The 24374-nt window shown below is 41.5% G+C and overlaps 1 protein-coding gene across 1 annotated transcript in view; it reads right to left on the bottom strand.

Annotated features, from left to right (window-relative positions):
* The window catches only part of TEX14 (testis expressed 14, intercellular bridge forming factor), an 87850-nt gene that overhangs the window by 3445 nt on the left and 60031 nt on the right, over positions 1-24374 (bottom strand). Inside the window, 13 exon segments of the mRNA XM_038589063.1 lie at positions 994-1086; positions 4343-4442; positions 5179-5253; positions 8117-8191; positions 9632-9725; positions 10788-10993; positions 11596-11723; positions 12228-12290; positions 17134-17215; positions 20268-20334; positions 21977-22014; positions 22017-22095; positions 23997-24097. Of these exon segments, the coding sequence (XP_038444991.1) occupies positions 994-1086; positions 4343-4442; positions 5179-5253; positions 8117-8191; positions 9632-9725; positions 10788-10993; positions 11596-11723; positions 12228-12290; positions 17134-17215; positions 20268-20334; positions 21977-22014; positions 22017-22095; positions 23997-24097 (1201 nt within the window).

Here is a 24374-nt window from a genome sequence, read left to right as displayed (position 1 = left end):
ATACCTAGCTCTATGGTTTCTAGTTACCCGCTTTGTTCTTTGGGGCAGAAGAAAGTAAGCAGACTCTCTTCACTTTACAATATATCAGGTATTTGAATGCAGCTATCAAATTCTCCACCCCATCTGTGCTTTTCGGGCTGAGCCTCTCCAGCTCTTTCAGCTGTTCTCATAAGACAGGGTTTCCAGACCTCTGATTGTTCTATGGCCACCCTCTTCTGTTTGTCAACACCTCTTTAAAAATATGGCACCCATTAAGACACCTCACACTGTCCTAGGAGTCCTCTCTCTAGTGTGAGACTCACCTTGCCCTGAACAATACGTCTCTGTTCAGCATTAATGCTGCATTGACCTTTTTATTAGCAACTGCATCAGACTGAGACCTCATGGAGTTGCTATTTATGCCCTCTTCAAGAAAAATTTCTTAAATTCTTAGCATGCCTCAAAATGCATACTAAATGCTAAGCATCTAAGAATAAGACATACTTCCTCCCTTCAACAAAACTACAGTAAGGAGGAGCTTCCAATCAAAAATTCTCCATTAGGTCAGATCCCTCCCATTCTACACATCTAAATGTTTACTTTCATCTTTTAGAGGACTCTAACATTTCTACCTGTCAAGACCATTTGAATCCACAGTCTATCACCTATCACATTAGCATTCATTCTTAGATTTGTGTTATCTAAAAATTTGATAAGCATGCCTTTCCTGATTTAGTTCTAATGGCTAATGAAAATGTTGAAGGTGACAGGGCCAAGGTACAGCAATCTTAGAGGCCTCTCTGTATACTGATATCAATCTGCTAATCAATATCTTGACCACTGTTGGTGGTTGGAGAAGAGAGGCAGACAGAAGTTAAGGCTGGCTTAACAACAGCAATTAAATGACATCACCAGACACTCATTCTTCAAGAAGTTGAGGTGTTTTTTAAATCTGAAATCTAGCCCTCCCTCCTGAAAAAGAAGAAAATGATCCCCCGATGGGAGAACAATAACCTTGTAGAGCCTGTGGGGAGATCTTGTAGCTCCTTGCTGTCCTCAGGTGGCTGTAGCCATCTTTCTAGGTCCTCATCGAGAGTAGAGTGAGCTCTGTCCAAGGGCAAGCAAAGAGAATTGAGACAATTTTTGTCCCATGACAAGAAGGCACAGTATTTGGAGTCAGAAAGGCCCTTCAAACTCGTGCTTTCACTATACACATGAGAAAATGAGAGCTCGGTGAGATCATATCTAGAGTAGCAGAGGTCACCTAGATCTGATTTAAATGCACATCAAAACTCTTCTTTAGCTCCTTGACAAGAAGCCTCAGCACCCATGAGAATAGCTACCTCCCAAAATTCAATGCTAGACTCCATCTCAATTCTAGGTCATTAAGTCAATTTCCAACTGAGGCTAGAACTATACACTCATTCCTTCAACTTTTTTGGATGAAGAACTGCCTCTGAGGCTAAGGGATGCAGAGAATGTTTTTAGAAAGCCTGAAAAGTCTCACTGTGGGCATCTATCTGTGCCCCTCACAGCCAGCCCTTTTGGAAAACAGTAATAATAGCTCACTTTTGATCACAAACAAAGTACTTTATACACCCAAATTCAACTTGGCCTCCTTGAGCTAAGCTTCTTTTGCTTGAATAATGGTGTACATTTTTCCTGAAGGTGTTTTGGGGAAATGGAAGGGCTGGAGTTACATCATACATTATAGAAAAAAGATTTCTAAAACTTTAAAAAGTAGTTATCTTCCTCTCCCTTTGCCTCTTTGTCTTTTCTGTCTCCCCAGGACCTTCCTTGCAGGTCCCAGGGCCCCAGTCTCCTCATCCCCTTCCCAAACCTTCCTTTCCAGGTCTCTTTCTTTTCCTTCTTCATAGAAAATAATTTAGCACTTGAAGAGTGTGACAGAAAGTGGATTCACTACCTAAAAGTTATGCATAGCACTCTTCTCCCTTGCCCTCCTCTTCTACAGCAGGTAAAAACCTACAAACTCAACTTCTGGTCTCCCTTGCAACTGAGGGTGGTCATGCATCACATTTGGCCAGTGAGATATAAGTGGGAATTGGTGGGGAAATTTCTGGGAAAGTTTCTGCTTTCCAGATAAAAAGGGGCAGAGTCCGAATACTCCTTTGCCCCACCCTTTTATTTCTGCCTGGTGTGTGGATAGCAAGCCATCTTGCAACCAGGAGCTGATAATTCTGGAAATAAAGGCCAACATATTAAATAAGGTGGCAAAGTAGGAATATCCAAAGAGTCTAAGTCCCTGGTCGCATCACTGAGTTGCTACACCAGGCATGCCCTGCCAACCAGTGGACTGCCTCTTGATGTGTGAGACAAATTCATCTAAGTACAATAGGGGAGTTTTCTATCGTTATGCAGCTGAAAGAATTCTGCAGGCTACCCTAAGGATCCACAGGACTGGGATTAGGATAAAGTAAGTGGTACAAGGGCAGATGCAGGTCCTCTTTCTCCTCAAAATTTAGAGATTTTGTTCATTGTGGATTTTTTGGCATCAATTTTCATTTTTTAAAATATTGCATTAAAATAATTTATCTTAGGATGCCTGAGTGGCTCAGTGGTTGAGCATCTGCCTTTGGCTCAGGGTGTGATCCCGGAGTCCCGGGATCGAGTCCTGCATCGGGCTTCCTGCATGGAGCCTGCTTCTCCTTCTGCCTATGTCTCTGCCTCTCTGTCTCTCTCATGAATAAATAAATAAAATCTTTACCAAAAAAATTTATCTTGACTCCTGTGTTTTTTGGTGCCTCCTTCAATTTTGTGCCCAAGGAGTGTGTGCATCTCATTCACCTCATACCAGTCCTGGCCCCGAATGACAGTTAGGACAAGGCAAGAGAAGTCAGAAGATACAGGAGGTGAGCTGAAGTGGTTTATCTTATAGCACAAGTCAAAGGAGAGTTCTGAGTCAGGAAGAGAATTGGGTTTCTTGAGGCAAACTTGCATTTTTAGACTCAACTGTCTGGATGATTGCCCCCATTTTTTTAAATTTGGCTACAAATATCTAAAAATTCTCTTCCAAGGCCTTTAATTGAAACATTTTTAAAAGAAGCTGAAACCTATGTTTGCCTCACAAAATGAAGTAAAAACAAACAAAAACAAAAAACTTAGGAAAAATATCCTATTAAAAATGGGCAAAGGACTTGAATAGTTATTTCTCTAAAGAAAATATACAAACGGCCATAGACATATGAAAAGGCGCTCAACATCACTTATCACTGGGGAAATGCAAGTTAAAACCTCAATGAGATATTACCTCATATTCATTCTTTTAGAGTGGCTACTATAAAAAAAAAAAAAAAAAAAAAAAACAGAAAATACCAAGTATTGGCAAGGATATAAAGAAACTGGAGCCTGTGTGCACTGTTGGTAGGAATGTAAAATGGTGCAGCTGCTGTGGAAAACAGTATGGTATTTCCTCAAAAAATTAAAAATAGATTTACCATGTGATCCAGCAATACCACTTCAGGGTACATATCCAAAATAATTTAAAGCAAGATGTCCAGAAGAGATATTTGTATAGAAGCATTATTCACAATAGGAAAAAGGTGGAGTCAACTTAGTGTCTACCACAAAATGAATGAATTGATAAACAAAATGTCACACACACAGGCATGAGCTGGAATTCAGTCTTAAAAAAGAAGGAAATTCTGACATGTTCCATGGATGAACCTCAAGGATATTATGCTAAGTGAAATAAACCAATTACAAAAAGAAAAATACTGTATGACTTCACTTATATGAGGTAACAAGAGGAGTCAAACTCATAGAAACAGAAAGTAGAATAGTGGTTGCTAGGAACTGAGGAAAGGGGGGAATGGGCAGTTGGGGTTTTTCTAATTTTTTTTAAAGATTTTATTTATTTATTAATGAGAGAGAGAGAGAGAGAGAGAGCGTGGCAGAGGGAGAAGCAGGCTCCATGCAGGGAGCCTGACGTGAGACTCTTATCTTGGGTCTCCAGGATCAGGCCCTGGGCTGAAGGCAGCACTAAACCGCTGAGCCACCTGGGCTGCCCATGGGCAGTTGGTTTTTAATGAATATAGAACTTCAGTTTTGTAAGATGAAAAAGTCAGGAGATTGATTGTACAATAATTGAATATACTTAACACTACGGAACTGTACACTGGAAAATTTTATGTTATTATGTATCTTATCACAATTACAATTAAAAAATCTTTTAGGAATAGGGGCTGTTAGGATAATATGAAGAGAGACCTTTTTCCCATCTATTTTGTCAATATCAGAAGAGAAACTAATACAAACTAATACAGTATATTAAATACTTTTAGAAGTCTAGCTTTTTTTTTTTTTTTTTTTTTTTTTTTTTTGAAGTCTAGCTTTTTTATGTTACCTTTCTGTGTCCTCTCCTAGATCCTGAGTTTCTCTGGTCCAAAGCATACTACTATCTTCTTTTTTACTGTTAGCTTCTTGGTCTTCTAAATGCCTTTCATCTAAAAACAGTTGAAAGCCTTAACTTTATTAGAACAACATCAAAAAACAATTGAGAAAGCCTGCCTTAAAATGGAGTGCAAAAATTAACACTAATCAGTAGTCCCTGAAGTATGCATTGTACTACTTCTTCCCAGGAGAGCCAGGGATCAGGTGGCAGTCTCAGGGTTCTTGCATTCACAGCAGCTGCTTGTGGGGTCTTGGGAGCTCTCTGGTGCCAGGTGACAGGAAACCTGACCTGTGCCAAGACTCAAGAGAGACAGAGGAAGCAAAGGAAAGAAAGGGCACATAAAAGAGAAAGCAGGAGACCCTTGAAACAAATTGTACAGGTTTACTTTGGGGGATTACCCTGTTCTCACTTGTTAGAATTTCTAGGTTGGAGCCCCAAGGAAGGAATTTGGGTGGGGAAGGGTAGTACCCTTTAATGTATACCAGGCATTTCATAATGCTATCTCATTTCATCCTGCCAGCAGTCCTATGAAGGGAAGGTCTATTCAATATCTTACAATGTACCAGGCACTGTACACAGAGCTACTGCATACATCAGGAGTTAGGAATTATCCCCATTTTACAGATGAGGATGACTGAGGCTCAGAGACATTAAACAATACAAAAGTGGCAACTGAGGTGGAATTGGGCCTGACTTTAAGGTCCATAGTCCCCTAAATATACCAATGTGCTGCCAAGGACAGTGTTACAGCAAGGACCTGATGAAAAAGATCTGGGTAGTTGGCTTACCATTTGCAGTGATGCCCAGATGACTTGCTGTGTTCTCCCCCAACATTGTGGATGTGGCCTGCTGCTTCAAGTGCTCTGTCACAATAACACAAAAGCAAAAGGCAACTTACTCTTCCTTTACATGTCACACCATTCTCTAGGGCAGTGGTTCTCAAAGAGTAGCCCTTGGATCAGCAACCTCAGTATACTCAGTTATACTCAGATATGCAAATTCTCAGGCCTCATCCCAGACTTATTGAGTCAGAAACTCTGGGGGGAGGGTCCAGCACTCATATTTTACAAGCTCTCCAGGTGACTCTGACAGCTGATAAAGTTTTGAGAACCCTTGGTCCTATGGCGCCAATTCAATCCCCTCCAACTCTAAAAATAAAAATAAAAATGATAACAATGATAGGTCACATTTGCAGAGCCCTAAGTGGCAGGTACTGTTTTTAACTTACACACATTCATTCAAGATTCATGTTTGCAATCTTCACAACAACCTTATAAGATTGATCATATGATTGCCTTTCCTGTTTAGCAGATGAAGAAATGAAGGTAAAGAAAGGTTGAGGACCTTGCCTGGAATCCCACAGAGTCAGATGCAGAACTGGGATTTGAACTCGGGTGGTCCAGCTCTAAGATCTATGCTCTTCCTCTTTATTTTATACTCTCTCAAAAAGTGTGGAATAACATCAAAACAACCTCCAATTTTCCCCATCTCTGTGGTCCATATTTCGTATTTTTTTACCTAGTTTATAAAAAGGCAGAAGCCAAAGAATATCTATAATTTCCAGGTCTTAAAGAATTGACCAAGGGACTAAGACAAGCATCTGCTAAAACCCGCATACTGCTTTGCATTTGTTAGCTGCACAGTATGCTTCAAGTGCTCCCCACAGCAGAGCAGGGAGACAACTGGAAGGCAACGCACACAGGGACCCAGGGTTCCTTGGTGCAGTCCTGCTGTGCACAGGCACAGGGCTCCCTCCTCCTGCAGGCCAGGAAGCAAGCCCTTCCTAGTAGCTCCTGGGCATCATGAGGCCCTATATATTTCAAATAATTTGAAATTTAAAAATCCATTTTTATCCTTGTTAAAAGTAGTCCCTTGTTGATCTCAAAGTATCACCTATATCCTAGGGTTCTAAAGAATCTTTCCCTTTAGGCCCTTTTCAGAAGCCTAGACCTTTGGATGTGGGCCCTCCAAAACAGTAGGTGTCAGCACCAGGTCACTCCCTAAAACTCTCTTGAGGTAGAACAACAGAATGACAACATACAGGAATTATGTGGCAGTGCCCATTATTAGGAGAAACTACCCAAGTGCCATCTCACTTTTGTCTTTCTAGGAAACTACTGACCCATGTCAAAGTACAGACATCACCTAGAAACTTGGTCCAGATAATTCCCATAAGTAAAATGAGGGAGGGTTTCTGCAGTGTGCTGGGATACAGCTGTGCCAGGAGGCTGGAGCCCAGGAGGAAGACTGCTAACAAATGGGGGATCCATATGGTGACAGAGAGACAAGACAGCAGGATCTGGAGGAAGTGTATCACTAAGGTCAAACTTCAAAGGAGCCTACAAATACTGCCTTACATCATGACCAAGGAACAAATGACCCTAAGAATTTACCTGAGCTGGATATGTGTGGGTGACCTCTACTCTCATAAGCAGCAGTTCTCTTGCCGATACTAAGAAGTGCAACTGGAGAGGAGGAATTTGTAAAGACTCCCTGGGGAGTTTTAGAGAAGGAGAGCCAGTTTCAGGATGGGAGCCCTAAGAGTTTAAACCAACAACCCTGTGCCACTGGGGGAGAGGTGTGATGAGGTAAAAAGGACCTATGAGTAAAGAAAAAGAAACTAGGAAGGTTCTGGCAGCTCTGACTGGCTCCACCCTAGTCCTTCAGTCCAACATACAGGGGCTCAGGGTTGTAATAGCTCCATTGAGTCAGATCACATAAATCTTCATTTACCTCCCTCTTCCTGAGGAGACATTAAACGTCAGAGACCCTGAAAACCAGTTGGTGCGTCTCAGGAAATTCTCTAGAGGCCCATACCAAGAACTGATGGAATGATCTGATAAGATGCGTCCTCTCAGGGTAAGGGACTGGTCAGCAGAGAAGAAGAGAACAAGAAGTACAATCAGGTCTTTCCTGGATAAGGGAAACTACCTGGCCCAATGCTTCCATTTACTTCCAGCATTGGCTCTGCTGGGCAGGGCCAGCCAATGCAGCTACAACTAAAACTGAGCTGGTATAGCTGGGTCTCTGCCTGAAATAGAAAATTCTGGTCTCATTAGGTCATGTGCCACTGACATCTCTGCCCCTGGGAAAGTGATTTGTCCATGACGCCAACACCTTTAAAACGTCCTGCTAATGGCTAAAGTGAAACTACAGGATGTCTTGACCTCAGAAGCCAGACTTTAGGCCCCCAAGATGTGGCTGGTTTGGTTCAAAAAGGAAGTGAAATTTTCCTTTAATAAAAAAATTTCATCATAATAAACCACTCAAATGTTGTTATTTATCTTAGAATCATTACCATAGACCCTTTAAGTAACAAAACGACAACAGGGCAGCCCGGGTGGCTCAGCGGTTGAGCGTCTGCCTTCAGCCCAGGGCCTGATCCTGTAGACCCGGGATTGAGTCCCGCATTGGGCTCCCTGCATGGAGCCTGCTTCTCCCTCTGCCTGTGTCTCTGCCTCTCTCTCTGTGTCTCTCATGAATAAATAAATTCTTAAAAAAAAAAAAAAAAGACAACAGACATAAGCTTATTATCCTGGCCAGGTTTCAGTAATAGCATGAGGCCCATTTTATTAGAAAGCTGCTCCTTCCTGATTATGTACATTCATTCAGACCTTCTGAGGGCCTTCTGTACTAGCGCTTACACCTGAGACAAAGAACCATACTGTGGTCAGTAACCATAACTATCAAGGCCATGGAGTGCATTCAGTGTTGAACATCCCTTACCAATCTCGTCAAGCAGCTCCTGAGATGGTGGTGGTAGCTCATCAATGTGACGCTGTGAAATGGCTTCTACTAGTGCTTAAAAAAGATAAAGGGGGAAATGACTTAACACCTTACTGGCCCTGAAATGGATTTTTGCGGCTTCCACATGGGACTTGACTTGGGACTTCTCAACAATAAAACAAACTAAGGCAGGGAGACAGCCTCTCACATTAGCAGTCCTAGTTGAGACGTCCTAACATGTGAATGGTTTTACTCCCCGTTTTACTCTGAACCCTTTGCTACTTTGCCCCTTACCTCAGTGCTGCTTGATCCGTGTCCCTCCCTCCCCAAGAAGATTGGGGTAGGTGAGGTACAAATTCTTACTAAGAGGCTGGGAGCCCAATCTGGACCCGGGCTCCTGGAGGGATACAGAGGCTCCGAACCAGTCAAAATGAAAACAAACAAACCATAAAGTGGAAGGTCTTTCTCTATATAGATTCTCAGGCCAGGGAAATCCAGAAGCAACCATTCTTTGGACCTTCCCCTAAGTGCTCAGTTATAACACCAACCAAAACCCCTCAGCATAATTCATAAAATCTAAGAACTGCACCAAAACATAAGGCATTAAGATTAATATAGCAAAGGCAATATGCCTCAAGAGCTGTTAATATTCTCACACCCTTTGATTTGAAAACCATCTCCTAAGAATCTATCCTAAGAAAGGGATCAGAGCTACAGATAAAGATTCTTATACCAAAAAAAAAAAAAATTCTTATACCAAGAGCAAAAATTAGAAAACAATATAAATTTTCAACATAAGCAACATGGTTAAGCAACATATGTAGAATGGAGTATTATGAAGCCATTACATCTATTTACAATAACTTCCACTAAGAAGAAATCCTCAAAATATAGCATCAAAGAAAAAAAAAAAAGGCCAGAGCTGACACACAGTTATGATCTCAACTATGTTAAAAATATATACATTTTTGTATATTTCTAGAAATATGAAAGAGAGAGGTGCCTGGCTGGTTTAGTCGGTAGAGCATGCAACTCTTAATCTCAGGGTCATGAGTCTGAGCTCCACATTGGGCAGAGTTTACTTTAAAAAAATGAAAAAGATACATACCAAAATAGTACAAGAAGTTAAAAACTGGTGGTGGAATTAAAGGGTAGTTTTTTAAAAAGCTCTTTTTAATTTTCCAAGTTTAATGAGTATGTTTCACTTTTATAATTAGAGGGAAAACAGCATTTTTGTTTGAATCTAATGTAGCATCAAACTTGGCTATTATTTTTTTTTAAGATTTTATTTATTTACTTGAGAGAGAATGAGGGGGTGGGGGTGGTGGGCAAAGGAAGAGACAGAGAGAGAACCAGACTACCTGCTGAGCAGGAAACCCTATGCAGAACTCCATCCCGGACTCCAAGATCATGACCTGAGTCAAAGGCAGACACTTAACCGACTGAGCCACCCAGGCACCCCAGCTTACTATTATTTTGTATTTTGGTTGTATTTTGATATTAGACACAGAGTACCTTTAGGCAAGCTCCTCTGGGTGGCATGGGATGATGTGTCAGGTAACTTAGCAATGCTGGAGGAACTGGCCCCAGTAAATGCAGACCATCTTTTCTACAAGTAATACATAAACATGGTAATTAACACATGTTTTGAGCTCAAAAAGCCCATGCAGTTCAATCATTTCCAAGAGTAAGCCTGTATTTCACTTATGGAAGAGGCCACTTGTTTTGTTGATTGAGGTAAACTCATTCAAATGTCCTCTCCTCTGCAATCCCTTCTCACTCCTCTGCCTCTGCAGTCCCCAGTACTTACTTCTGTGTTGGATCACACCAGCCTCTCTCACTAGATGGGTAGATCCTCTGGGGCAGGGTCTAGGTCTATGTTATTCCTATTTGGATGCCTGGAAGAGGGCCTAGCAGGCTACCTGGCACTTAGAACCTGCCCAATTAACAGATGGTTGAATAAAGCATCTTTATCTCCCTACTTCAAGTAGACCTTCTATAAGTCATATGCCCAAGGAAGATGACAGTTGATTTTTAAGTGAGGGCCAAAGCAAGTAATCAATTTGCCTATAAAATGGTCAACATATTTTTTTTTTGAAAGGTCAACAGATTTTTAATGAGGAGTGTCAAGTAAGCAATTTGTAGTTTTCTTGAAGAGACTATACTATATGAAATATGAGGGAGAGAGGAGAGAAAAAAAGGAGGACAGCAGGGGGAGAAAAAAGAGGAGAGGAGAAGGTAATATGCAAATATGTGTTTTTATCATAGACTATTAGTTCAGGAGTTCAGAGAAGGTGGAGATCCATCAAAACTCTCATGGATTGAAGCAGAGGAGGCATCAAAAAGGAAGCAGAACTCAAGCCTCCTCTAGTAAGCAAATTATGTGTAGACTAAAAGTACAGTGCAGGCGAAGGTAGCATTATAAGCTGTGGTAGTTTGGCTCTTTAAAGAAACTGCCAGACATTGATTGGGTGGGGGGGAGCAGGCATAAAAACCCAAGATCTATCCTACAATATACAGACTCATAGAGACACACCAGGGAGGCCTAGGGAAGATCTAACTTATTTTTTGCTTTCTTTAGAAAATGGATTTGGAGAAATCTTGGCACTTGGGATCCCCAAGGTTTTGGGGCTGACTCCAATAGTATGGAAAGCGGGGTTGATATACTTACAAGACTGGTCAATTTTGAAGGGATAGTTTCAGAGGAAGTAAGAAAGGAATCTAGGCTCTTTGCTTTCTCTCGAACAGTTGTAAATCTATCAGACGAAGTTTGAACAGATTCCTGACTGTTCCAGCATGAGGTAGACCCTGTTTTAATCTGAAATGTGATATTTTCAAGGCAGTCTTTATACCCACTGGCAGGTGAAGAACTTGACCCTGTTGCAGAAAAGAGGGCAATTAGTGTCCAAATTCTTTACGTTATTTAAAAACAAAAACACAGAACTCTGTCTATACCAAGAATTCTCCAAATTGTTAATAACCAAAATAACCGCTGATATGAGACATAGCTCCTCAATATAAAAAAAATGATAGTCTCTAAACTTGGCCATCAAAATAAAAGGAAATTATTTGAACCACAAATATACGAGAACTAAGGACACCAGAGAGAGGCTATTTGATGCTGGCTGTTGGGGTTGCAGGACTGAAAACTATGTATCCTTAAGCACAATAGGTTTTAAGTTACAAACTAGAAAATCCAACATATTTGCACTAAATTCAGTAGCGCTAGAGTATAAAGTAGTTTGTATTTGTGTGTCTCTACCACCAAAGTCAAAAATCTACCTATAGCTGCTTAATAACCACCACCACCAACAACCCCTACTTGGCCCCTCATGGGATTATCTTCATCAGCTCTGGTGCTAAAGAGACAACTCTGTACTATGAAGAAACACCTGCCAGTCTGTTCTCACGGTCTGATTTCCCAAAAGTCAATGGGATAGGAACTGTTCTCTCCAAACACTCCTCCCTGTAGTGATTACCTGGGCTGAGCGGAGTGCTGACACTGGTAGGTGCATGGTTTACTTTGGGTGTTTTACATGAGACTTTCTTAAAAGAACTATCTTGTTCACAGGAGATACTAGACAGGTCTTGAATGTCTGTCAGTGATCTAAGAAATTAAAAACACAAAGTAATTAGGAGATGTCTAGAAAAATCAAACAATATATTCCTGATGGGTGCTTTTAAAGGATGTTCTTGACAACAATCTTTATTTGGCAGTAGGCCAGAATTAAAGACTATCTTAGAATATTTTACGTATCTTAAAGAGAATATTAGAGAATATCCTAAAAAAAGAGATACTAACTTGAAACACAGCAGCTAAAAATAACTATTTCCATGGATGAAAGTATATTTATGTGGAAAACAGATCTCATCTACTTCAAGTTTACACTTATTAATATCATCATCATTACCACTATATTTCCTTGATTACAAGATGCTATTAATTTAGATCACATCATCATAACAGCTTTTTGGTGAAAGAAGAAACAGGCTCACTTTAAATGTATACATAAAAATGGGAAGAAATTATTCTCTTACAAATAAGGAAATACTATTCTCCTAAAACCAAGACTTTACACAACATCCTCAGGCAACCCTTTGGTGGCCCTACATGTCTTTGTCTTTCAGCTCCTTTGGTGATTCCTTTAATGTCTCCTCTTGTTCACCTTCAGTACTGTAAGAGAGAAAGTGAAAAAATTACATGAATCCCCTGTTAGCAGAGTGCACTAATCTAGTACAAGAGACCGGGTAATCAGCCCAGTGTGAGAAGCAGCAGGAAGGGTACTTCCTGAAGCTCAGAAATGTAAAGTAAGGGGATGCTTGGGTGGCTCAGTGGCTAAGCATCTGCCTTTGGCTCAGATCATGATCCCTGGGATTCAGTCCTACATTGGGCTCCCTGCGGAGAGCCTGCTTCTCCCTCTGCCTGTTTCTACCTTGCTCTCTGTGTCTCTCATGAATAATTTATTTTTTTTTAAGATTTTTATTTATTCATGAGAGACTCAGAGAGAGAGGCAGAGACACAGGCAGAGGGAGAAGCAGGCTCCATGCAGGAAGCCCGATGTGGGACTCGATCCCAGGTCTCCAGGATCATACCCTGGGCTGAAGGCAGCACTAAACCACTGGGCCACCAGGGCTGCCCTCTCATGAATAATTTTTTTAAAAAATGGAGAGTAGGGATCCCTGGGTGGCGCAGCGGTTTGGCGCCTGCCTTTGGCCCAGGGCGCGATCCTGGAGACCCGGGATCGAATCCCACGTCGGGCTCCCGGTGCATGGAGCCTGCTTCTCCCTCTGCCTGTGTCTCTGCCCCTCTCTCTCTCTCTGTGTGACTATCATAAATAAATGAAAAAAAAAATTAAAAAAAAAAAATGGAGAGTAGGTTCTGGTCCTGGCTCTGCTAATGACTAGCCACGTATTCTCAGGCATGTCTGGGCCTGGCTCTGGGCCTCAGATTCTTTTCCAGAGATTGAATAAATACCCTCTAAGGGTCAGCCCATCTGAAATCAGCCGGTGATACTATATGACAGTGAGCAAGTTCCTGAGGAAATCAACAGAGCACAGGAAATCTGCCGGAGATGGAGGCTGGGGCAAAGGGCAGAGCCATGGGGCTTTACTACCTGTGAGACAGCTTCCTGCATGGATAATCAGGCAAGGCCAAGAGAGACTTATGCCAAAAAATGAGCAGAAAAGAATACTGAAAACAAACTTGACCTGTTTATATTCTAACCACTATCTAGGATTCAATTTCAATATCTGTTAAATACAAACTACAAGCCAGATCCTATGCTAAATTCTTCCATATGTTTTCATGTTTTTAAGCTTTACAACAATCCTATGAGACCAACGGTACAAAAGGAAGAGCATGGATTTTAGATAGAGTTGTAACTTTATTAATTCTGTTCACTAGAGTATTTGTTTCTCTTCTAAGCATACAGTAGGAGAGCATTTTTTTTTTGGCTCTCCTGGTTTATATAAATGGTTGCATGACTTGTTTTAACTAGTGAAATATAAATGAAAGTGATGTGAGTCACTTTTGGGCAGAAACCTTAAGGACAGTCCACAATTCATGCTCCCTTTTTCCTGCCTCAGCAACCAAGTACAAGGATGGAGTCTCCCTCAGCCTGGCTCTTGGACAGAAGGTAATATAGCACAGAACACTTCTAGCGAACCAACGATGGACATGGAGTCTGAGCAAAAAAAATAATAAATTTTTGCTGTTTTAAGCCACTAAAATCTGGAAGTTGTTATACAGCATAGCCTAGGCTATCCTGACTGACACAGCCACTTACTAACTGCAGCCTTAGAAAAAAATGCTTAACAAAAACAGACACATAGATCAATGGAACAGAATAGAGAACCCAGAAGTGGACCCTGAACTTTATGGTCAACTAATATTCGATAAAGGAGGAAAGACTATCCCCTGGAAGAAAGACAGTCTCTTCTATAAATGGTGCTGGGAAAATTGGACATCCACATGCAGAAGAATGAAACTAGACCACTCTCTTTCACCATATACAAAGATAAACTCAAAATGGATGAAAGATCTAAATGTGAGACAAGATTCCATCAAATTCTAGAGGAGAACACAGGCAACACCCTTTTTGAACTCGGCTACAGTAACTTCTTGCAAGATACATCCACGAAGGCAAAAGAAACAAAAGCAAAAATGAACCATTGGGACTTCATCAAGATAAGAAGCTTTTGCACAGCAAAGGATACAGTCAACAAAACTAAAAGACAACCTACAGAATGGGAGAAGATATTTGCAAATGACGTATCAGATAAAGGGCTAGTTTCCAAGATCTATAAAGAACTTATTAACCTCAACACCAAAGAAACAAACAATCCAATCATGAAATGGGCAAAAGACATGAAGAGAAATCTCACAGAGGAAGACATAGACATGGCCAACACGCACATGAAAAAATGCTGCGCATCACTTGCCATCAGGGAAATACAAATCAAAACCACAATGAGATACCACCTCACACCAGTGAGAATGGGGAGAATTAACAAGGCAGGAAACCACAAATGTTGGAGAGGATGCAGAGAAAAGGGAACCCTCTTACACTGTTGGTGGGAATGTGAACTGGTGCAGCCACTCTGGAGGCTCCACCTCTGTGTGGAGGTTCCTCAAAGAGTTGAAAATAGACCTGCCCTACCACCCAGCAATTGCACTGTTGGGGATTTACCCCAAAGATACAGAGGCAATGAAACGCCAGGACACCTGCACCCCAATGTTTATAGCAGCAATGTCCACAATAGCCAAACTGTGGAAGGAGCCTTGGTGTCCATTGAAAGATGAATGGATAAAGAAGATGTGGTTTATGTATACAATGGAATATTACTCAGCCATTAGAAACGACAAATACCCACCATTTGCTTCAACGTGGATGGAACTGGAGGGTATTATGCTGAATGAAGTAAGTCAATCGGAGAAGGACAAACATTATATGTTCTCATTCATTTGGGGAATATAAATAATAGTGAAAGGGAATATAAGGGAAGGGAGAAGAAATGTGTGGGAAATATCAGAAAGGGAGACAGAACATAAAGACTCCTAACTCTGGGAAACGAACTAGGGGTGGTAGAAGGGGAGGAGGGCGGGGGGGTGGGGGTGAATGGGTGACGGGCATTGAGGGGGGCACTTGACGGGATGAGCACTGGGTGTTATTCTGTATGTTGGTAAATTGAACACCAATAAAAAATAAATTTATTTAAAAAAATGCTTAAACTGTCTGAACTTCACTTGCCTTATTCGCAAGATGGAGATAACAGTATATACCTCAGAGGACTGTTACGTGAATTAAATCTGAGAAAACTGAGTACCTGGTATATGGTAGCTGTTCAGGAAATAGTAGCTATAATTATTATAGATAAAGAAGCTGAGGCCTAGAAAGAGGGAAAGTAAATTGAATGTTATTGTACCAGGCACTTTACATTATAGGGTTTTTTTTAAAGATTGATTGATTGATTTGAGAGAAAGGGAGAGAGAGTGCAAGCAAGTACACAGAGGAAGAGGGAAAAGGAGAAACACTCCCCTCTGATCTTGGGGCCCAAAGAAGCAGGGCTCAATTCCAGGACCCTGAGATCATGACCTGACCCGAAGGCAGACTCTTAACCAAGTGAGCCACCCAGGCACCCCTACTACTAGTTTTTTAAATCAGACTTTTTATTTTGAAGTCACTGCATATTCACATCAAGTTTAAAGAAACATACTTTACCCATGTTTCTCTGAATGGTAACATCTTACAAATCTTTTTTTTTTTTTTAAGATTTTATTTATTTATTCTTGAGAGACAGAGAGAGAGGCAGAGACACAGGCAGAGAAAGAAGCAGGCTCCATGCGGGGAGCCTGATGTGGGACTTGATCCCGGGACTCTAGGATCACGCCCTGGGCTGAAGGCAGGCACTCAACCGCTAAATCACCCAGGCGTCCCACATCTTGCAAATCTATAGAACAATATCACAACCAAGATATCAACATTGATACAGTCAAGATACAAAACATTTCCACCACCACAGGGATCCCTCATGCTGCCCTTTTATAGGCATATCTACTTCTCTCCTACTGCGTACCTCTTCCTTATCCCCTGGAAATCACTCATTTGTTCTTAATTTCTATAATTTCATAATTTTAAGAATGTTATATAAATGAAATCATATAGTAAATAACTGGGGGATTGCTCATTCCACCCAGCACAATTCTCTGGAGATTTATCCAGGTTGTTGCATGTATCAATAATAGTGCATTCTTTTTCATTGCTGAGAAGTATTGCACAGTATGGATGTACCAGTCTGTTAAATCACTGACTCGTTTGATGACATTTGGGTTTCCAATTTCTGGTTATTACAAATAAAGTTGCAAAACTAAAATAAATAAATAAAGTTGCTATAAACATTCATGTATTTGGGTTTTTTTTTTTTTTAAAGATTTATTTATTTATTTATTTGAGAGAGAGTGAGAGAAAGCTTGAGCACAAGCAGGAGAGGCAAAGGGACAGGGAGAGAGAATTCCCAGCAGACTCCAAGCTGAGCGTGGAGCCTGACCAGGGACTCGATCTCAAGATCCTCACAACCTGAGTGGAAAGCAAGAGTCAGATGCTCAATCAACTGCACCACCTAGGTGCCCCTATATATGTGGTTTATATGAACATTTCTCTGCATTAAATGCCAGGAGTTATGTTATTACTTTCAATTTCTATGTCAGCACTCTCTGTAAGTATTCTTGTTCCTGGAATCTTACAAATGGAGAAACAGAAGAGAGGGGTTGAGAAACCTGACCAAGGTTACAGAGATGGAAAGGCAGAGTCAAGATCTGAATACAGATAATGACTCCTTTTCACAATCCTTCACAATCTTGCTGAACAAATCCTAAGAAAGCTATGCTGCCCAAAGCTCATTTTTATGACATGGTAGCTAAGACATTTGAGGACAAGCAATATATAAATATAGGATATTATCATCATTTAACATTACTTCTGTGAGGCTGAAACTACAAATAAAATACTAGCACATACCTTTGTATAGGTTGGAATTGAGACCTAGTCAAAATCTCAGCATTCCTTCCAAGGTTTTTTCTCATTTGGAAATTTTCTTCACCTTAAACAATAAAGTAAATACATTTTTTAACTGAATTTTTGCCAACCCAGATTATTACTTTCATTTCCTAGAATTTCCCTTGGTCTGGTCCAGAATAAGAAATAATCTAGATAAACAAAGTACTTCCTAATTAGGTTTGGATTGAGTGCTGAAGGAGATTGCTCTGAAAGTTTATTTTCCTTGCTCAGAAGGGGTAACTATATTCTGACTCTCAGAATACAATCAAGCCATTTACTGGCTTTTCAGTCATAACCACTCGGTTATTTCTGGAGACAAATGTTGTTTTGTCTTTTCAGGAAGGCAAACTGACCTGGTTCCTGTCAACAGACACCAGGGGGCGTTGAAACCAAGAACTGTTTGTTCATTAAAGATCCAAATAGAAAAGACCATTAGCTGGGCATTCCCAGGATGTTAACTGTGCCTCTTGGCTAACAGACTCCACTTAAGGGGGGCGGGGGGGGGGGGCTATTTCAACTATGCTCTGTTTCCCCTGACATCAAGTGTCTGAAGATATTCCCCACCAGTTCTCAGTAAGATACTTTGCAGACCTTCGGGCAGACAGAGCCACTATCCATTTTCCTTCCCACCACTATACTGCTCTGGTTTATAGAGAAGGGGACAGATAGAGCAGCCTGGCTTCTTGGCAAATGCACATGATCCCTCTGCCATTCCTTAGGAACACATAGTCTGGTGGGCAAAGGGGAGGCCCACCAAAGCAATGTCATCTTTAGCAGGTACCAAGAACATCTGAAACCCCAACAGTAGAGAAAAATTGGGGTTCTTCTTTTCATGACTTTCTTTCAAATATCTAGAAAGCATAAAGGAATTCCTAATAAGCACAATTAGAGCTGGAGGAAAACTTAGAGATTTTAGAGTCTCTCTCCTTTATTTTATACAAAGGAAGAGCAGGGCTCTGGGGTGAAATGACTTGCCCAAGGTAATGCAAGGGAGGTGCGGGAAATCAGTGGCAGAACTGGGTTTGAACCCAGCATGGGTCCAATTGGTACCTGTGGCAACACCTGGTATTGAAGGAGTATATGTTAGAGCCCTAATGGAAAAGGGGGAAAAAGGCTCAAAGCAGGAAATGAGTAAATCAGAGGCTTCTTCATGTATTTCGGATATCTGTATCAAACTTAGCCCTAGGTTTTTTACCTATCTGCCCCATAACTTCTCTATCCTACTCTACCCTCTTCCAAACAGAAGTGAAATGGCTATACATAGGCCAGGTTCACACAGAAAATGATCATGGGCAGAGGTTCCACAGAAGGAAGTGGATAACCTAAGACCCAGGTCTGGGGACTTTTAATACATGTTGTCCTGAGAATTTAACTGTTCATCTAAAAGCTTATTGCTTCTTAAAATGCTCTTGACTGTGACAGGGGCATGAATCAAGTTAGAGGTGGAAGACAGAGCATCCAGCAGGAGGAAGGGAATAAAGTTCAGAACTCAAGCCCACTATGCCTGGGTTCAGAATGCTGAGACATGAAAACAGACAGCTACATGGCTCAATAAGTGGGTAACTCTGGCTTTAAAATAGATGGTTGTATACCTTAAAAGAGTAAAAGTGTACAATTTTTAAAATGTCTATATCAGAACCAGTGGTTCACTTCTATCTTATCTTATGCCACACCCGGGCTATTGATCCAAAGTTAATTTCTGGGCAGCCCTGGTGGCGCAGCAGTTTGGCGCTGCCTGCAGCCTGGGGTGTGATCCTGGAGACCTGGGATCGAGTCCCACGTCGGGTTCCCTGCATGGAGCCTGCTTCTCCCTCTGCCTGTGTCTCTGCCTCTCTCTCTGTGTGTGTGTGTGTGTGTGTGTGTGTGTGTGTCTCTCATGAATAAATAAATAAAATATTTTTAAAAAAAGTTAATTTCTCATGTAACAGAAAGCAGCTGCTGTGTTATATAGAACCCAAGACCTCCCAAGGGAAGGATGTTATGTTGACTATGCTCTATCGGCTGTTATTAACTCTTTGACAAGATGCTAAGCAAGCAAAGGAAAATGCCTTTTGGAGTAGAAAAGGACATGAAGAGCAAGTTCCAGTTTTTGTTGTGCCAATAACCAGTCGTATGGCCTGAGCAAATCCTTCAATTCAGCTCAGTGAAGATAACCAAGCATCTGCTATGTGCCACAAAGGGGTGAGAAATCTAACGAAAGACTAGAGGGAAGAGCAGCCTGGGTGGCTCAGAGGTTCAGCACCACCTTCAGCCCAGGGCCTGATCTGGAGACCCGGGATCAAGTCCCACATCGGGCTCTCTGCAAGGAGCCTGCTTCTCCCTCTGCCTGTGTCTCTGCCTCTCTCTGTGTGTGTCTCTCATGAATAAATAAATAAAATATTTTTTAAAAAGACTAGAGGGGGGAAAAAAAAGAGGAGGAGAGAAAGAAGTGGGAAAGGAGGAGCAGCAGCAGCAACCACTAAACATATGCTCTAAGAATGCAAGGCAAGGGCAGCCTGGGTGGTTCAGCGGTTTTGCGCTGCTTTTAGCCTGGGGCGTGATCTTGGAGACCCGGGATCGAGTCCCACGTCGGGCTCCCTGCATGGAGCCTGTTTCTGTCTCTGCCTCTGTGTGTGTGTGTGTCTCATGAATAAATAAATAAAATCTTAAAAAAAAAAAAAAAAGAATGCAAGGCAAGTACAGATAACATGATATGTGGATGTCAGGAGGCTGGTGAGGGGCAGGAGATTCATTCTAATGAGGGGAAATCCCTGAGCCCTCATCTGTAAAAATCAAAGCCCTGGAGGAGGTTATCTCTAAGGACTGTTCCAGCTCTAAAGATCTGTCATCCAATAGAAAGTGAAAGCAAGTAAAAAGGAATCTGCCTTAAGAGTTTATTACCAGGGCAGCCCGGGTGGCTCGGTGGTTTAGTGCCGGCTTCGGCCCAGGGCGTGATCCTGGAGACCCAGGATCGAGTCCCATGTCAGACTCCCTGCATGGAGCCTGCTTCTCCCTCTGCCTGTGTCTCTGCCCCTCTCTCTCTGTGTCTCTCATGAATAAATAAAAGAAAAAAGCTTGAATTATCTTAAAAAAAAAAAAAAGAAAGAGCTTATTACCAGAGCCTGGAGGTTGGGCAAATACATCTTGTATTCCTTCAAAGTCCTCTTCTATGGGACTGGAGGTCTACATAAGAATAAAAGAGCAAAGAAAGCAGGGTCACTGGAGGCTGACATATAATCAGAAGGTAGAAGGAGAATCTCTTGATGTTCTTAAACCTTGAAAATCCTTGTAAGGTTCTTGCATCTTTTATAGAAAAAGAATAAACCTGTTTCAAAGACACTAAGTACTCATTTGTACTTTATGTTCCTCCTCAACATGGCTTCCCCTGCCTCCCACTGTGAGGAGGAACTATGTGACTTTTCCCTCCTTTATTTCATTATCCCTTCCTCTCCAACCTTCCAACAAAGATGTTTTGATTCCTAGGACCTTCATCAGAAAAGCAAAAAAAGGTTGGGGGGCACTTTGATGGCTCAGTTGTTTACATCTGCCTTCAGCTCAGGTCATGGTCTCAGTGTCCTAGAATCCAGCCCCACATGGAGCTCCCTACTCAGCGGTGAGTCTGCTTCTCCCTCTCCCTTTGCCCCTCCCCCTCTGTGCTCTCCCTTCCTCTCGCTCAAATAAATGAATAAAATCATTAAATAAATTAATTAATTAAATAAGGGGAAAAAAAGAAAAAGAAAAGCCAAAGAAGTTTGGAAAAATGGCCCAGACTGCAAAGTTACTTTCTGGGGTGAGAATTCAAAACACTGGTTCATTTGAGAGGGTGCAGTGACTGGGAGGAGGAGGCCTAGGAGGTCTTCTGGAGGACAGATGACATTCTGCTTCTTGATCTTGGTGCTAGTTACATGAACATGTTCAATCTGTGCAAGTCCATGAGCTGCACACTTAAGAGCTGTGTACTTTTCTCTATGTTACATTTTATATATGTATATATATACATATACATATGTACATAGTATGTGTGTGTATGTGTGTGTGTATATATATATATATACATATACTTTTATCTTTTTATTAAAGATTTTCTTAACATTCCAGTCTGCTCACAGTAAAATCAAGAATAGTTGAAAGATTAATAATGAAAAACTGCTCTGAGTTATCAGAAGTACAGAATAGTGGAAATGATGCTTCTGTTGTATCACTGAATTCTTGTCAGTCAAATGTTGTGTTTGAGACATATAACCCTCCTCCCTTTCCTCCACCCCATCTTCCGTATTGGTAAAAGGTCCAAAAAAGGTGGCAGGTTAGCAGGAAGGTGAGGTAGAAATTCTATAAATAAGGAAATCCAAGCAGCTTCATTTTATAACTGAAAATACTCTGTACAAATAGGTGATTGTCAAAGCTAGGCCAGTTCCTGAGAAAGCCCCATGCACTGCTCAACCTCACAATCATGCTGAGCCCTGGCCTCTGATGCTGGCTCTCCTGCTATTGACGCTTGGCAGGCCAGGGCTAATTCCCTACCACTTCTTCACACAGAGGAATAACAGCAGGCCTTCTTCTCTTCTCCAAAGGAACGATATGTGAATTAGGTAGCATGAAGAAAAGTGTTTTGAAAAAAAGTACAAAGTCCTGTACAAATGCAGGAACCGCAGTGTTGGGAGAAACTGCATATGACCTTCCATTTTCAAAACTCTTTATTTTTCAGATGTCTTTTCAAAACACATGAAAACACTGCTAAGTCAATATTATACACTTAAGCTATTTTAAAAGGAGTAAGGCAATAGAGAAAGCTGAAAAATACTTTACCCTACACTGTGGTTTTTACCTCTAGAGCTAAGTTTTCTTCAGCAGTCGAGGAATAAAATATTCATGTTCTGGAGTTAAAAATTCATCTGTTATGTCCTCAGAAGACTCTGGTGAACAAGTTGATCGCATGGACTGATCCTATTAACAATGCAGGAAATCACTTTTAGGTTGGTGTTCATTGTAAACAAATCCCTTTATAGTTGGATACAGTGTTAATAATGGGGTTATCTAAAATTACCCAGTAGTAAGAGTGATACTCTCTGAGCTGGCCCTTCTTGCCTGCTCAAACATTTGCCTCTGACTTCCTTCCCCAGTGAGCTGTGAAACCTCTGCAGCAAGTGAGGCAAATGACAGTCCTGGGACTCATCATCTTCATCTGCACAGTGGAGGGGGAGGGAGTTGGGTGACCTTTCTGTTCCGAAATACTAAGAAAGGCCCTAGACAACTCAAGCTGGGATGGAGCTTGAACACCCACAGATGCTTTGTCCTCCAGATGAGGAAGCTGAGATCTCTAGCAACTGAAGAGTTCCCTGGGTGCTATAGTTTAAAAGCAAGCGAAGGAACATGATGTTAAAAATAGCAACACAAGGCGCCTGGGTGGCTCAGTCAGTTAGGTATCTGCCTTCAGCTTGGGTCATGATCCCAAGTCCCTGAGATGGAGCTTGCTTCTTCAGGATCTGAGCTCACTGTGGGTATCTGCTAGAGGATTCTCTCTCTCCTTCTCCCCCCCAGCTCATGTCTGCACTCTCCCTCTCTCTCAAGTAAATTTAAAAAAAAGCTTTAAAATAAAAATAACAATGCAATCTCAATAATAAAAATAAAATTTGAAAATTCAAAAGTACCAATTATTTCTTCAACATCTCTGTTCCACCTCTTCCTTTTCTGCTGATTTTTCCACATGCAGGCACTGATTACCACATGGGCAGGCAACTAACTCCTCTTTATACCTTCAGTCATCTCTTTGCAGAGGTTTCGTGATTTATTTCCTTGGATGCTGCTTTTGCAACAAGCCTCCTCTTCCTATGCACTTGGCAGCTGCTCCCTTTTACCTCTCATATCAAATTGAAACTTCTCAGGTAAGCCTGGCCTCACATACTCTCCCCACTCTCCTGACAGACTTGCTTCTCCAGTCAAGCCAGTATACTTAACATGGCCTATCCTTCCAGGTCTCATGTGAGAAAAAGAAAAATGTTACTACAATTGTATTTTTATATTATTTCATTTTCAGTTGCTGTTTATATTCTTTAAGTGACTGTGTCCTCATATCATAATATTGAAAAATTCTGGTCCCTCAGCCTGGCTGGACTGTAGCCCAACTGCATGCTTTAAGGACATGTTAAATCCCTAAAACAGGGCAGCCCTGGTGGCCCAGTGGTTTAGCGCTGCCTTCGGCCCAGGGTGTGATCCTGGGGACCCAGGATCCAGTCCTGAGTCGGGCTCCCCTCATGGAGCCTTCTTCTCCCTCTGCCTGTGTCTCTGCCTCTCTCTGTGTGTCTCTCATGAATAAATAAATAAAATCTTAAAAAAAAAAAAAACCCTAAAACAGGGTTAGAACCTCAATACACTGATCCTGCTGAGGTGCAGTCATCAGGCATGAACACATTCTTTCTGCTGAGAGCTGAATTTGGGTCTTAGAGGACATTCTAGGCAAAGGCACTCTCATCACAACCCTGGCCTTGTTCTTCCTACTCCAATCAAACCTCAGTCACCTGTTGGGCTACAAGCTTTGATACTTGACCTCACACTGGGCTTCCAGAGTTGGTCTCATCTATCCAACCAGACAGGAAGCTCAAGGGCTTCCTGAATCTGACACTTGTCTGTGTTCTGCACAAGCTCCAAGATACACAATGCTCTAAGTTGAATTGACTCAAAAAGTATTTAGGCGGGGAAGAAAAACTTCCTCATTTGTGTCAGACACGTGAGAACACATACTCCCAACAAAAAAGAACTACTATAGACAATATTTCACTGTCGTAGTATATAACAACTCAGTTCTACTTTGTCAGATTCAACCTGGCTCTGCAGGCCATATTACTTACACTGTAAGATTTCTCAATGACCACAGACGCATCAGAACTTGCTTGAAAGACTTCACTATGCTCTGGCTGCTCATTTTTTCTGAGAGACAGGTGCCTGTTACCTAATGATTTTAACACAACCAGGGCCGTAGTCATTCAGTGATATTTAGATGGCATGGAAGGAGAGAAGAGTGGTGTGAGAGAAGAGATGTGGGAATATTCTGCCAAGGGTGGCCATGTCCCATCTGTCAAGTTCAGTCCAGAAAGTGATTTGGCCTGGCCCCAATACATAGTCTTGTATCATCAATCCTTTTGCCCACACATTCTAAAGCAATGCTTAATAAGGAACAGATTCTAAATACTGAAAGAGCCCAAGCCACTAGATTGTCTACCTAAGTG

This window comes from Canis lupus, unplaced genomic scaffold (assembly GCF_011100685.1).
Source record: "Canis lupus familiaris isolate Mischka breed German Shepherd unplaced genomic scaffold, alternate assembly UU_Cfam_GSD_1.0 chrUn_S1624H1815, whole genome shotgun sequence".
Taxonomy (NCBI): Eukaryota; Metazoa; Chordata; class Mammalia; order Carnivora; family Canidae; genus Canis; species Canis lupus.
Note: the sequence above shows the minus strand (reverse complement) of the source record. Positions and strands in the feature narration are given on the sequence as shown.